Raw genomic sequence first — 12,726 nt, forward strand, 5'->3', positions numbered from 1 at the left:
AAAATCTTTAAGGAAAATATAATCTGGCACTTTGGAGAAAAGCTTTTGATAAGGGGAAATGTAATTGAGAGATCTAACAGGCGGTCTATTAATCTGAAAATTGGCAGTGTGAAAGACATTCACCCAATAAGAGTCAGGTAAACCAGATTGGATAAGGAATGTTCTACCTAAATCAAGCAAATGTCCGTGCTTGGCCTCAGCAACACCATTTTGTTCAGGTTTGTGTGAGAACAAGTGACTTCAAGAAAAATACCATGAGAAGTAAGAAAACAGGTTAGAGTGGTGTTGAGAAATTTACCACCACTATCAGTTCTAATGGTGATAATAGAGGTGTTTAGTAAATTTTAATGTATGCTTTAAACTGAAAGAAAAGGGAAGCAAAATCAGATTTAATAGAGAGTGGATAAATCCAACAAAATTTTGAATATTCATCAATTACATTGACATAATACGTAAAACCGTTATTATACATTACAGGATATGGTCCCCATAAGTCCATATGTAAAAGTTCGGAGGTTTAGTAGCAACAGAATGTGAAATAGAAAAAGGAAGTCTGTGACTTCTTCCTAATTAACAACAGGTACAAAAGATAGGTTGTTTTATTACATGACTCAAAGACAAACTAGAACATACTTTTTGAAGAGTGGTGAAAGTAGGGTGTCCAAGTCTTTTGTGCCATATATCAGCTGACACTTTGATACTTGAGAAAGCTTTGGGAGATGAGTGAAAGTTGATTGGATAAAGACCATGCTCATGAGGCCCTTGTAAAAGAGTCCTCCCTGAGGCTTGATCCTTGACAACAAAATCAGAGGAAGAAAAGGTTAAGGAGCAATTGTTGTCTGTGGTAAACTTGTGCACAGATAAAATGTTATGAGATACTTTAGGTACTAAGAAAATGTTGTTTAGATGAAAGGAATTTGAACATGAAGATTTGATATTAGAACTAATATGAGATATGGACATACCTTTCCCACTGGCAGTAGCAATAACATCTGATCCACTGTATGGTGTAGGTTGTTGAAGATTATCAGGCTCAACAGTGTTGTGATGTGTAGATCCAGCGTCAATCATGAATTCCCCCTCCCCCCAATGATATTTGCAGAAGCAAGCATAGCAGTGGGATTTGTTGGTGGAGTTTGGCCTTGATAAGTAAAGTTCAGTTTATTATAACATTCATCATCAAGATGACCATATTTGTCACAAATCTGACAAGGAGGTTAATCACCAGAAGCAAAAGTTTCTTTTTTTTTAGATCCAGTAAAAAACTTCAAGGATTCCCATTAAACCAACTACAATTTTAGTTCTTAAACTTCCAAAATATGACCGTAATCAACATCTTATGCCAAAACTTGATGAAAATGTAAAAACAAAACCCTGAATAAAAAAGACTATTAACCCATCAAACCAAGCTCTCTAGTATCTCCTTGGTGCACCACCAGGTCCACCAGCTCCACGACTAGCATAACCACCACCAAACTTAGGACCATCTTGTGCAACAGGATCAACCTTAACAACACCAGGAAGATCAGTCGTACCTAAAGCAGCAAGCATATCCATAGCATCCTTATCAACTTCAATATGATCGGTCTTGATAGCTGATTCTTCAGGTACGAAATCCATACGCCTCTCACGTTCCTCTTCCTGAAGCTTCAATGAAATCCCACGAACTGGTCCTCTTTGGATTCTCTTCATGAGATGAGCAGAGAAACCAGCAATCTTATTACGAAGACGTTTTGAAGGAATGATTGCAACTTCTTCTAAGATCTTCTTGTTAGTGTGAAAATCCAAAGTCATCCTTGAATAGTACCTCTCGATAAGCTGACGAGGGATTTCTTCACGGTTTTGGTATAAACACGCCCCATGTTTGTTTTTGCTGCTGCTAAAACTCCCTTGAGAAAGTGATGGAGGTCTTATGCAACGAAAGACTGAAGAAAATAATCAAAGGAGGCGCTTACCAGAACATTAGCTTGTAAACTAGAACCTGAAGAACTACCACGTGAAAAACCAGGTTGTTGAAAGCCTCCTCTGTAATTAGGATTAAAAGGACGTTTGCCTCTGTAATTAGGACTATGACCACCACCGAAAGCATTGAAATTAGGTCTATAATTGGAGGAATGAGCGGCAAAGGCTTTTGCAGTAGAATCAACAAGCAAGGACTTAGATCTATTAGTTACTACAACTTCCTCACTGAGAAGTAAATTATGCAATTCACGAATAATAACAGGAGGATATTTGAGTCGAATCGAAGTAGAAAAGGCAATATAATCACTGTTAAGACCAGAAAGAGTGGTCACTAACATTTCATCATCAGAAATTTTCGAGCCGGCAGCTGCTAATCAGAGATCTTGTCCAATGAGTTTAGATAATTAGTCATGGACAGGTTAACTTGTTTAGTAGATTGGATCTTTGTCCGTAATTGAATTGTGTGAGTAGCAGATACTCTGGAGAATTTCTCTTCAAGATTTGTCCATAGAATATGTGAAGTTGGAGCACCAACAAAATACGCAACAACAGACTCAGATAGAGTGGATTGGAGCCACATAATGATTGTTTGATCTTCATCAATCCACTTAGTGTAAGCTGGATTTTCAACATCTGTTTTTTGATTGTTGCGATTGTTTCTAACAGTAAATTGAGCAGGACAACGATTTGTACCATCAAGAAAGCCTAAGAGCTTCAGTTTACGAATAATTGGTTGAAGTAAAGCTTTCCAAGTAATGAAATTATCATTTTTAAGTTTCAATTGAACCATAGAAGTAAGTTGATGAATAGGAATATCAGTAATGTTTTGATCTGACATTGTTGGAAGATTTGAATCTATATCTAGAAATTCTTGAATCATAAGAAAGGGTAAACAACACAGATTCAAAGAAAAGAAATGAAAAAGATGATGATTACGGTGATTGAAGATCAATAAGCTTTGCGGAAGAATATTTTGATTTCTGTATCTGATACCATAATTGTATTCAGATAAAAGATGAAAAACGGGAGACACAGAAAATGTTATTCATCAAAAGAATCTTACATAAGAAGAGGAGACAGTCTGGTTATATACAGAGAGAGACTTGTACAAGCTGGCATTACAGGCTGGCATTACAGTTGTATGTAACACATACATGGACCAGTAAATAACTGACACATAATAGAATGAGTAGACCATTGAGGGACTGACCCCTCAGATAGTGCTTTGTCTACAAACAAGAACTTGGGTTTTGTCACGGGCAGCAGCTAAGTGCACTTGAACTTCGCAAGTTCAGTACTCAATTCATGGGAAGCGATCTTTCTGTAATTGTATTTTCTTTTCTTTCTTTCTACCACTGGTAGACCCATTGTAGATTCTTCTACTCTAATTACATCTTCTCTCGATCAAGAAAATAGACTAATTTTGGTAAAAATGTTTACATCAACGTTTTTCCCAAAAGATATTAGATTGCGAGCTATTCCTTTTCATGTACAATCAACATTGATATGCTCCACACTCCACAGAAATAAAATGCTAATAAGTAATAACTATTATAACGACAGCACAACAACTAATTAAGATGTTCTTCTAAGCAAATATCGTTGACGCCAAAAAAAAAACGATACTTTTCGGATTATCTTTTGGCTAATATCTTACTGCATCTTTGTAACGTTCATTTATGTTTGAAAATTGTTTCTGATACATCTTACTTTTTGCTTTCCAAGGCACTGCGGGAGTAGTTATACTTGCAAGAAAACGCCATGGGATCTTTTGCGGACATTTCCATTCCTAATGAAAAAGAGGCATTGATTGAATAAGACCATGTGGTAAGAATCAGATCCATTCAAAAGACAGCACATAAATACGCACAGAAGTCAAATAATTGAAGGGTTTGGTTCTTTGTTTTTGTTTTTCTTGACAAAGAGAAGGCCAAATTTCATTGAAACTAATAAGTCACCCAAGAAATAAACATTTCAGAAGATAAATCAACTCGTTTTGTCAAAACATTTTGAAATTTGATGCTTATTAGTAGGTGTCGGGAGGGAATAGTCTTATAATCGCCTAATTAATGGAGGTATTATCTCCTTAGAGCACGTACGTTTTTCTTCACTAAATCGCAATCCGCCACCATGACTTATTGAGGCCATTGATGTCGACATAACTCATTTTATACCCACCCACTTTGGTGTATCCATTTGGGTTTTGCATAAACAGGTAATCAATCACAAATCATCTGATGTCATCTTTTATTAACTTGTCTATAAATAGAAGATTTATTTCGTTTCTGTTTTTGTACTGAGAAAGGAAACCACAAGCAAATCCAGTTATTATCTACAAAAGTTATTCATTCGATATGGCTTCTTCTTCATTTCTCCAAATGATGATGATGCTGCTAGTGTTTATCATTGCTTTTGGAACTAGTACTAGATCAGGAGTAGTGGTAGTCGACGCACAAACTTCACCACCAATAGCACCGGGACTGTCATTGATTTTCCATGAAACAAACTGTCCCAACTTGGAAACTATAATAAGAAACAGGCTCTGGACTATCTTCAACAGTGATATTGCACAAGCTGCTGGCTTGCTCCGTCTTCACTTCCATGACTGCTTTGTTCAGGTAACCAATCACTACTATAATACTATATTTACTGTCATTCATACATACTTAATATCGATTAATAGTAAGAACGATTTTTTTTTCCTCCTTTTAATGCTTCTAGCTAGCTGCATTGTGGTGTCATAAATGCCTACACAGACTGATTAATTCTGGATCTGTTTATTGCGGGTGTTGTGCACATTCAGTGATAAAAGTGACTATTAATGGTATCATAAATGTGAACATGTAGGGCTGTGATGGATCAGTATTGTTGGATGGGTCTGCTAGTGGTCCGAGTGAGAAGAATGCGCCACCAAACCTCTCACTCAAAGCAGAAGCGTTCCGGATCATTGAGGACCTTCGTGCCCGGGTTCATAGTGCTTGTGGCCGTATTGTCTCCTGCTCAGACATTGTTGCCATCGCGGCCCGTGATTCCGTCTTCCTGGTATGTATACACTCTTACATGTACAAAAAAAAAAGAGTGGAATATTTTATGGATAATTAACAGATTAATTTTTTTTAATGTTGCAGTCCGGAGGTCCATATTACAGAGTCCCCCTAGGTAGGCGAGATGGACTGACCTTTGCAACTCTGAATGATACGCTTCAGAATCTGCCTCCTCCTTCAGCAAATGCCAGTGTACTCATCTCTGCTCTTGCAACTTTGAACCTCACAGCCACCGATCTGGTTGCACTCTCTGGGGGTCACACCATAGGTATCGGTAGTTGCGGCTCTTTCGAAGATCGATTATACCCGACCCAAGATACTACTATGGACCAAACCTTTGCCCGAAACCTCAAACGAACATGTCCTGCACTCAACACCACCAATACTACGGTACTAGACATACGTACTCCAAACGTGTTCGATAACAGGTATTATGTGGATCTCATGAACCGACAAGGTCTGTTCACCTCGGATCAAGATCTGTATACAGATAGCAGAACCCGACCCATTGTGACTAGCTACGCTGTTAACCAGTCTTTGTTTTTTGAGAGATTTGTGTTTTCGATGATTAAGATGGGACAATTAAGCGTATTAACTGGTAGTCAGGGAGAAATTCGGTCCAACTGCTCCGCCCGAAACCCTGCCAGCAGCTCATCGTACTTATCATCTGTGGTTCACATTGATGAAGAACAACAAGAAGTAGTAGAGGGAGAAAGTGCTGCATTCTAATTTTATTTGCTAGGCTATTTTCTTAATATTACAAGATGTACGAGAAATCGAATTAGTTCTATCAAGACTTAAAAGACTCCAGCTAGTGGCTATAGCTAGCTGCCTAGCTGGTGCTTATGTTGCTATCCATATATAATCAATGAAATAAAGGAACCAAATTCTCTTGAGTCTTGACATGAAATTTAACTTGCATCTATTGTTCAAAACAAAAACAAAGAAGAAAACGTCAAGATTCGGGACAAGGTGAAAAAATGTTATAAGCAGAGCATTATTAAAAAAAATACACAGTACTTAAATTCCATAGAATTGACATGAAATCATATGTAAGATAAGTTACTAATCCCTTCGTCCCAAATTAATTGAATTATTTGTAGTTTGCACAATTATTAAGACAGAAAAAAGAGAAGTATGTTTAAGTATTTTCTACAATTATATCCTTATAGATCATATCTTGGTTTTTTGTAAACTTTGTTATCTTGCTTCCCAGAGTCAAACTGCTCCAATGCGGAAGGTTATTCTTGGTAACTTATTTCCGCCAGACCATGATTCTGCTTACCAGACAGCTCTTCAGAACTTTATTCAGGTATGTGGTTTGCCTTCAACTTACTGTGTCGATAACACTGCCCCCCTTCTATGCATACCCTGGTAGTCACTTATTTTGATGCAGTTAAGAAGCAAATACCTACCCAATTTTTACTATCTGTAAGAGACTCTATTCTGTGGCAATGGAACTTTGTCAAACACGCACAAGATTACCTACTAGTTGTTTCAATCAGCGGGTTGGATCAATGCCTTGGGCCCAGACAGTTCAGCGCTGTAGTTTGTTATCGCCTTGGTATCCCATTGTTTGCTGAGGATGGTTTATGCTCGTGCTGCAATAAATCTATGGATATTTTTGGGGATCATGCGCTTCACTGTACTAAAGATGTTGGAATTAAGTTTCGACATGATTTGGTTCGTGATGTAATTGTTGATATATGCTACAAGACTGGTGTTCATGCGCGCAAAGAAGTTGCTCCGGGTTTTCTGTCTGATGATAACAAGGATTTACGACCGGCGGACATTCTTGTTCTTAACTGGGAAAATGGCCAAGACGTGTGTATGGATGTTACAGGTGTCTCTCCCTTCACTGGTGAGGGTGTTCGTGCCTTTATTCCAGGTCAAGTCATTTCAAGGGCAGTTTCGCGTAAACGTACTAAGTACTGGGACGAATATACCTCACATGGTTTTGGGTTGGGTGTTTTAGCTTTCACTACTCTAGGGGAGCTTGGTGAAGATATGATTTGTTTTTTCAAGCGTTTGAAGAATTGTTTAGTTAGTAATGATGCTGGTAGTGGTCCAGGTAGATTTATTTTTCATAGGTTGGGTATTGCTATTCAGAAACAGGTTGGTGCCCAGCTTGTAGCTCGGTTACTAACTAAAAGTGTAAAATCTTAATTTTATTTCCCTATTTATACCGTTGAAAAGAATTTTAAAGGGTGGTGCTATTCAACTCCCTATTTTCCACCTCCCTACTTTGCTCCCTCCAATCTAAACCCCACATCTGGGAAATGGTGAACCCCACTTGTACCTGAATGTGATTCAAATCCTATATGTGTGGTGTAGATTGGAGGGAGCAGAGTAGGGAGGTGGAGAATAGGGAGGTGAATAGCATTTCCGCATTTTAAACACCTACTTAACAAATATAAACATAGCTATCAAATTATACATATTTCTTGTAGTAACAATAATCAATTAAAAGGGTAGTTAGAAATATTCCATTGATTAGTGAGATAGCTCAATTATTTGTGGGACAAAATTTAAAATCAATTAGCTCAATTAATTTGGGACGAAGGGAGTATATTATTACTAGTGTGGATTCACTCGTATTATTTCACATTTTAGGCATTATTATTTTTTAAATAAAACCTAAACGGTGGTAGATTTGAAGATAATATTTTGAGAATATGTTATTCTTTTGAATAAAACCTAAACGGTGGTAGATTTGAAGATAATATTTTGAAACCTAAACGGTGGTAGATTTGAAGATAATATTTTGAGAATATGTTATTCTTTTGAATAAAACCTAAACGGTGGTAGATTTGAAGATAATATTTTGAGAATATGTTATTCTCGCGAAGACTTATATACCTACCAAAAAAATATATACTTTCCAAAATATCAATCCTCACTATTTACAAACTAGTGTATGACTCATGCCGTAACGGCCCAGATTTTTATTTGTAGCGACTGCTAGTTTAGATGGATCATTAGTATTTGTTAGTGGGTATTGATTTTGACAACAGTACATAAAAACAGTTAACATAGAATGACATCGTGCCCACTGCAAACACCAAACCTATATCTGGCATTCGATTCAGTTTAATGCCTTTCAATCCGCAGTGCTGGCATTGTGCCCGCTTCAAACTCCAAACGATCTAATGGTAGTCTGTTAATTTTACTTCCTTTTAATCCTTAGTACAGGATCACCTACTCAATAATCGAAATTACCCAAACGCGTTTCATCGCATCCTAAACTTTTAAATAATTGAAAGGATGTAAACAGCGGTCAAAACCAATGTAGTCAATATCGGCCGATATATCGGGGATATTTCGGATATCGGCCCAGAACGATACGATAAGAAGGATATCGGGGATACGATATTCGCCCGATAATATCGGCCGTATCGGTCGAATATCGGCCGTTTCGGTCAAATATCGGCCGTATCGGTCGATACGAAATTTTCCTATATTTCCTGATATGAGACGGTATTGGTCGTTTTCTATAAAGTTTAAAGGTAATTTTGGCGAAGAAAGTCTTCCAGGTGGTAGTAGAGGTGCATGTAGCTCTCGAAGCAAGTCTACTAAAGTTACTCTTTTGTTTTTTTGATAAAATTGATGTTATCTATTATATCTTATCCAAAAATGTGTGGAGAAATGTTTAATATAAAATTATAGTCTCTAAATCTAGAACCGATATTTCAACGATAATATCCCCGATATAAAATCGTACCAGTGTATCGGTCCCGGCCGAGATGAACCGATATCCGATATTAACTATATTGGTCAAAACCAGTGACGGAGGCACACACGGACAAATGGGACCGCACTTGTTTTTCCAACTCAGTGCTAAATACCTCGGTTTTTTGGAAATTTTGGTAACTTGTGGGGGCTAATGAGATGGCATAGTTGGCATTTTCCACTGAGATAAGGTTAAATAGGTAGACTTTTGAAAGAGGCTTTTGATTTGACCCCTCCACATAGACGTCTTGGCTCCGTCGCTGGTCAAAACCCAAAAGTTTCTCTTCCTTGTACACTTTGTGGTGGTACGACTCAAAGTGAAATGGTACGACTAACAGAAGAGCTAAACATATATAACATGTGAAAAGGTACGACTCAAAGTGAAATATTGACAATTTATGCATTGTAAGGAAAGATTAGTCGTAGAAAAACTAAAAACAAAGAAATATCATAATAACATTAAAGAAGTTTTCTAAACAACAAAACTCTAGTATCTCAGCTAATGTATTCTACATAATTCCGAGCACTCTAAATTCATACAGGCAATGACCGAATAATATATGTTGAATTAGTACTCTGCAACAACATCGTAAATCAGTGACACCTACATTATAAAAGCACAGAAAAATATCAGCTCGCAAATTAGTAACTAAATTTAACAAAAAAGGAACTGGTGTATAACACAGAACTGGTGAGGCTAATTTGAAAAAAAGAAATGCAAAACTTGTGTACAATTCAAGAAAATATTCAAGTTTAATGAGCTGAGACTGCCACCAAAAATCAAGAAAAAATGATAGCAAGTTGACCATGTGGCATACCAAGCTTTCCTTCACATAACGATCACCACATCTGTGATGACCGTTGGAATTTGTTCCACTACTTCTGTAGATCACCAACCACTGCACCAGCAAAGAGAGGCTTTATATTATCGGAAATTCGGAATAATTATGACCCAACAAAAAATATTATCTTTAAATGTAATACATCAAATGTCAAACCCACCTAATGTGCTGCAAAGTAAGCTCGTGGATCTGACGTGCCTGGGGAGCTTTTGAGTTTTCTGTTCAAAGCATACGGAATATTTACAAGAAATATTTAGTCTCAAACTAATATACTCTTAAAATGAAAAACAAACATGTACCCTAAGTAGTCACACAACTGACCGGTTAGATAGCAAGATGCTGGATCTCAGTGTTCCATTTGGAAAGCACATTTTCCGCAGAATGCAAACCGGGTTTTTGGCTGCCAGTGTGAAATGCTCAAGGCATAAGAAAAAATCATCACAGACAAAGGGTGATTTGAAAATTAGGTTCTTAGGAAAGACCACTGTGATTCATTAATCTGCACTTCGCTCAAATATAGAGTAGATGTAGTACAAAATAAAAATAGGGAGAAAAGAAAAAAAACCTAAACACTTTTTAGGCAGCTTACGTTCTGATCGAGCAGCAATAAATTCAAACTGCTAATCGCTTTGGTATCCTAGAAGTCAACTTGGTATCCTATATACAAGTTATGGGCGAGCCTAACTTGGATCCTTTGCCAATTTCTGGTAGCCGTAATCATATACCTGCTAATTGGGTTTCTCTTGGGAGACTTGTATCAGTGTTGACATGCCATTAAAAATCACTGCAACACTAACAAAATTATATAAAAAAAGTTACAAAGAAAAAAGTAACTAAATATCATTTTTGCTACCTTTATGGCAGAGTATAAGGTTATATGCTATATGCTACTGTGATGTTCTTTATGATTTCAAAATTGATAATTTTGAGAACATAATATAGATCTGAAGTATGCATTACAAAAAAAATCAATTTGATCCAAACTATGATGTCCATCTCGGTCTAAGATTAAAATTTCGATTCCAAGAGTAATCAACTACACTGGCGGTTTCCCGCTTCCAGATCCCATATCAGTTCTTCATTAGATTGTGTTACATACAGAGGTAGCGGTTGTCGCCTGTACGTCTATAGCTAGTCTATCCTAAAACTACACAATCTTGAACATAAAAATCAACACTTCTACATATATATAACTATAAGACTCGGACATATTTCATATTGTCATGCAAATTATAAAATGCATTAAGTTAACAACGGAAAAATGAAAGTCAACCCACAACCGCAGATAAGAACTGAACTCCCTGAAAATTCACTTGCAAGGTTAGGATTCTCAGAGTTCATATGAACACATAGCCAATAACATACTTGGCGAAAATTGTAACCACACAGTGCTAAACCTGAAATGTCAAAACCATAAATGTTAGACTAAACCACGGAAAATATTGAAGGCAAAAATAAAAGGAATCAAATTTTGCAAGAATGAGAGTGAATGAAGTGCATACATACTCAAGCACGCAAAGTAGAGTCATCCATCGCCTTCTTCTAGTGAAAAAAAATAGTGTCAACTCCATAACTTCTTATCAGCAGAGTCATGGAACTTATAAGCCTAGATAGAGAACCAACCAATCACTTTCCAGCTATGAGGTATATATAAGGAGATGTTTTTTCTTTCTGAAGGTAAAATCCCAGAAATCACAATCATTTACCTAATAGAGACTGATTATGAAGTGTTTTTGATGGAGTTCACAAATTATTAATGGCAACCATATTAATGCTTTAGCATGAGTGGCTCGTGCAAGAAGAACACTATATAATAGTGGACTATAAAAGGAATGCGCTAGATATCCAAACTGACCTAACTCCAACAACAGAAACCATAGTTATCAAGCTAACTGAAATGACTATCGCATACTATCAAAACTTGATGTACCGGGCGTAACATAGTGTGATACAACTATGAGAACTACTTTTACCTAATATAAGTACGCGAAGAATGCAGCATACCTGCAATATATGCCTCCTAATGATACCTTTGGAACACGATGGAGTTCGTCTTCTCTATCTTAAGAGAGCGAGAGAAATCGTCAATGAGTACCCAAAAGACATGGATGAAACTGATTTATATATGGCCCATTATATGTTTTAAGAAAACCATTAGGAAAAAAATTGAGTCATAAGATGGGATACCAAAAACGAATGCAGTAAGTAGTAAAAGTGTACTTATTGAGTTCCTTTCAGATAATTGAACCAAGATTAATAATCTCAATGAGGTCCCATTTTGGAATTGTAGCATTTCCAGTTCAACTAAAATAGTTTAATCAACCAACTTTCAATTGGCACGAACTCTTCGCTTTTTAATTATTTCTTTTTGTTCAACAGATCCTGAGAAAAAAAACGTTGTAACTTAGTTAAGACCTTTTTCTTTATTTATCAGTACGAAATCCATGAATCAAAACTCATCCAAGATATTATAACTTTCAAATCAATTTGTTAGCGATTATGTACTAAACCAAAAATTAAGAACAAAATCAACTGGTAATTTTAAACCCTGGAAAAATAACAAAATTACAGCAACTTACATGAATAAATTTTGATAGAGAAGAAGGAGATTGAAATCCCGGGAACCCTCACAAGATAACTTGTAGAGGTTTATATAGTCGAACAGTTCAAGGGATTGAATGCAGAAATTAATGGGTATCTTTTATTTTGGTAACGTCTGAACAATTGAATCAAAGGGGATCATGGTGGTGTAACGTCTGAAAAATTAAAACCCTAGGCGTAACAGATGGAAAATGGAGAATAAATTTCAAAATTGAATCTGGAACGTTGGATAAGGGCGTGGGAGAAGAGTGCATTTTCAGCCACGATTTGTCTTCTCCACTTTCCTACATTTTGAAAGTAATAAGAACCGTGGATTGCTGGGAAAAGGCAATTCAAAACCATTGGATTAAACCAATACCATTTGTTTTTGTAAGAATGATCATTAAAAAAAAAAAAATGGAGGCAAATTTAATTACGAAATAACACTCATCAGAATGATAAATGATGAGTACACAAAAGAAAAAACCAAACCTAGGTGTGATCAATAACAGCTTCACAATTACAAATTAATTAAGATACCCAGAATGGCATCCCAAAAAGCTTAGAAT

General features: G+C 36.5%; 1 protein-coding gene, 1 long non-coding RNA gene and 1 pseudogene across 10 annotated transcripts; 1 reads left to right on the forward strand and 2 right to left on the reverse strand.

Moving 5' to 3' along the window:
• Nucleotides 1–1,241: 1,241 nt before the first annotated feature.
• Nucleotides 1,242–2,859, reverse strand: LOC113330540 (annotated as a pseudogene).
• Nucleotides 2,860–4,272: 1,413 nt separating this feature from the next.
• LOC113330539 (peroxidase 12-like) lies at nucleotides 4,273–5,902 on the forward strand. The gene is made up of 3 exons (XM_026577341.1): nucleotides 4,273–4,580; nucleotides 4,810–5,004; nucleotides 5,091–5,902. The coding sequence occupies exons 1-3, from the start codon at nucleotides 4,317–4,319 to the stop codon at nucleotides 5,733–5,735; spliced, it is 1,104 nt and encodes a 367-aa protein (XP_026433126.1). The 5' UTR covers nucleotides 4,273–4,316; the 3' UTR covers nucleotides 5,736–5,902.
• Nucleotides 5,903–9,222: 3,320 nt separating this feature from the next.
• On the reverse strand, nucleotides 9,223–12,368 carry LOC113330674. 9 transcript variants are annotated; one of them, XR_003350431.1, is made up of 9 exons: nucleotides 12,157–12,368; nucleotides 11,765–11,959; nucleotides 11,582–11,639; nucleotides 11,084–11,183; nucleotides 10,167–10,974; nucleotides 9,899–9,977; nucleotides 9,738–9,795; nucleotides 9,554–9,634; nucleotides 9,223–9,339 (listed from the first exon to the last, which is right to left on the reverse strand). It is a non-coding gene; the product is annotated as an uncharacterized LOC113330674 (long non-coding RNA). The 9 variants fall into 9 exon arrangements; XR_003350429.1 differs by having other exon boundaries at nucleotides 11,084–11,639; XR_003350427.1 differs by having other exon boundaries at nucleotides 11,582–11,959.
• Between the last annotated feature and the right edge of the window lie 358 nt (nucleotides 12,369–12,726).

This window comes from Papaver somniferum, unplaced genomic scaffold (assembly GCF_003573695.1).
Source record: "Papaver somniferum cultivar HN1 unplaced genomic scaffold, ASM357369v1 unplaced-scaffold_118, whole genome shotgun sequence".
In the NCBI taxonomy this organism is placed as follows: Eukaryota; Viridiplantae; Streptophyta; class Magnoliopsida; order Ranunculales; family Papaveraceae; genus Papaver; species Papaver somniferum.

What these genes read in the sequence shown, in the direction of transcription:
- LOC113330539 (XM_026577341.1), top strand. Translation starts at nt 4,317, where the DNA reads ATGGCTTCTTCTTCATTTCTCCAAATGATGATGATGCTGCTAGTGTTT. An exon ending in TCCATGACTGCTTTGTTCAG is followed by an intron (nt 4,581 to 4,809) that starts GTAACCAATCAC and finishes GTGAACATGTAG; the next exon opens with GGCTGTGATGGATCAGTATT. An exon ending in CCCGTGATTCCGTCTTCCTG is followed by an intron (nt 5,005 to 5,090) that starts GTATGTATACAC and finishes TTAATGTTGCAG; the next exon opens with TCCGGAGGTCCATATTACAG.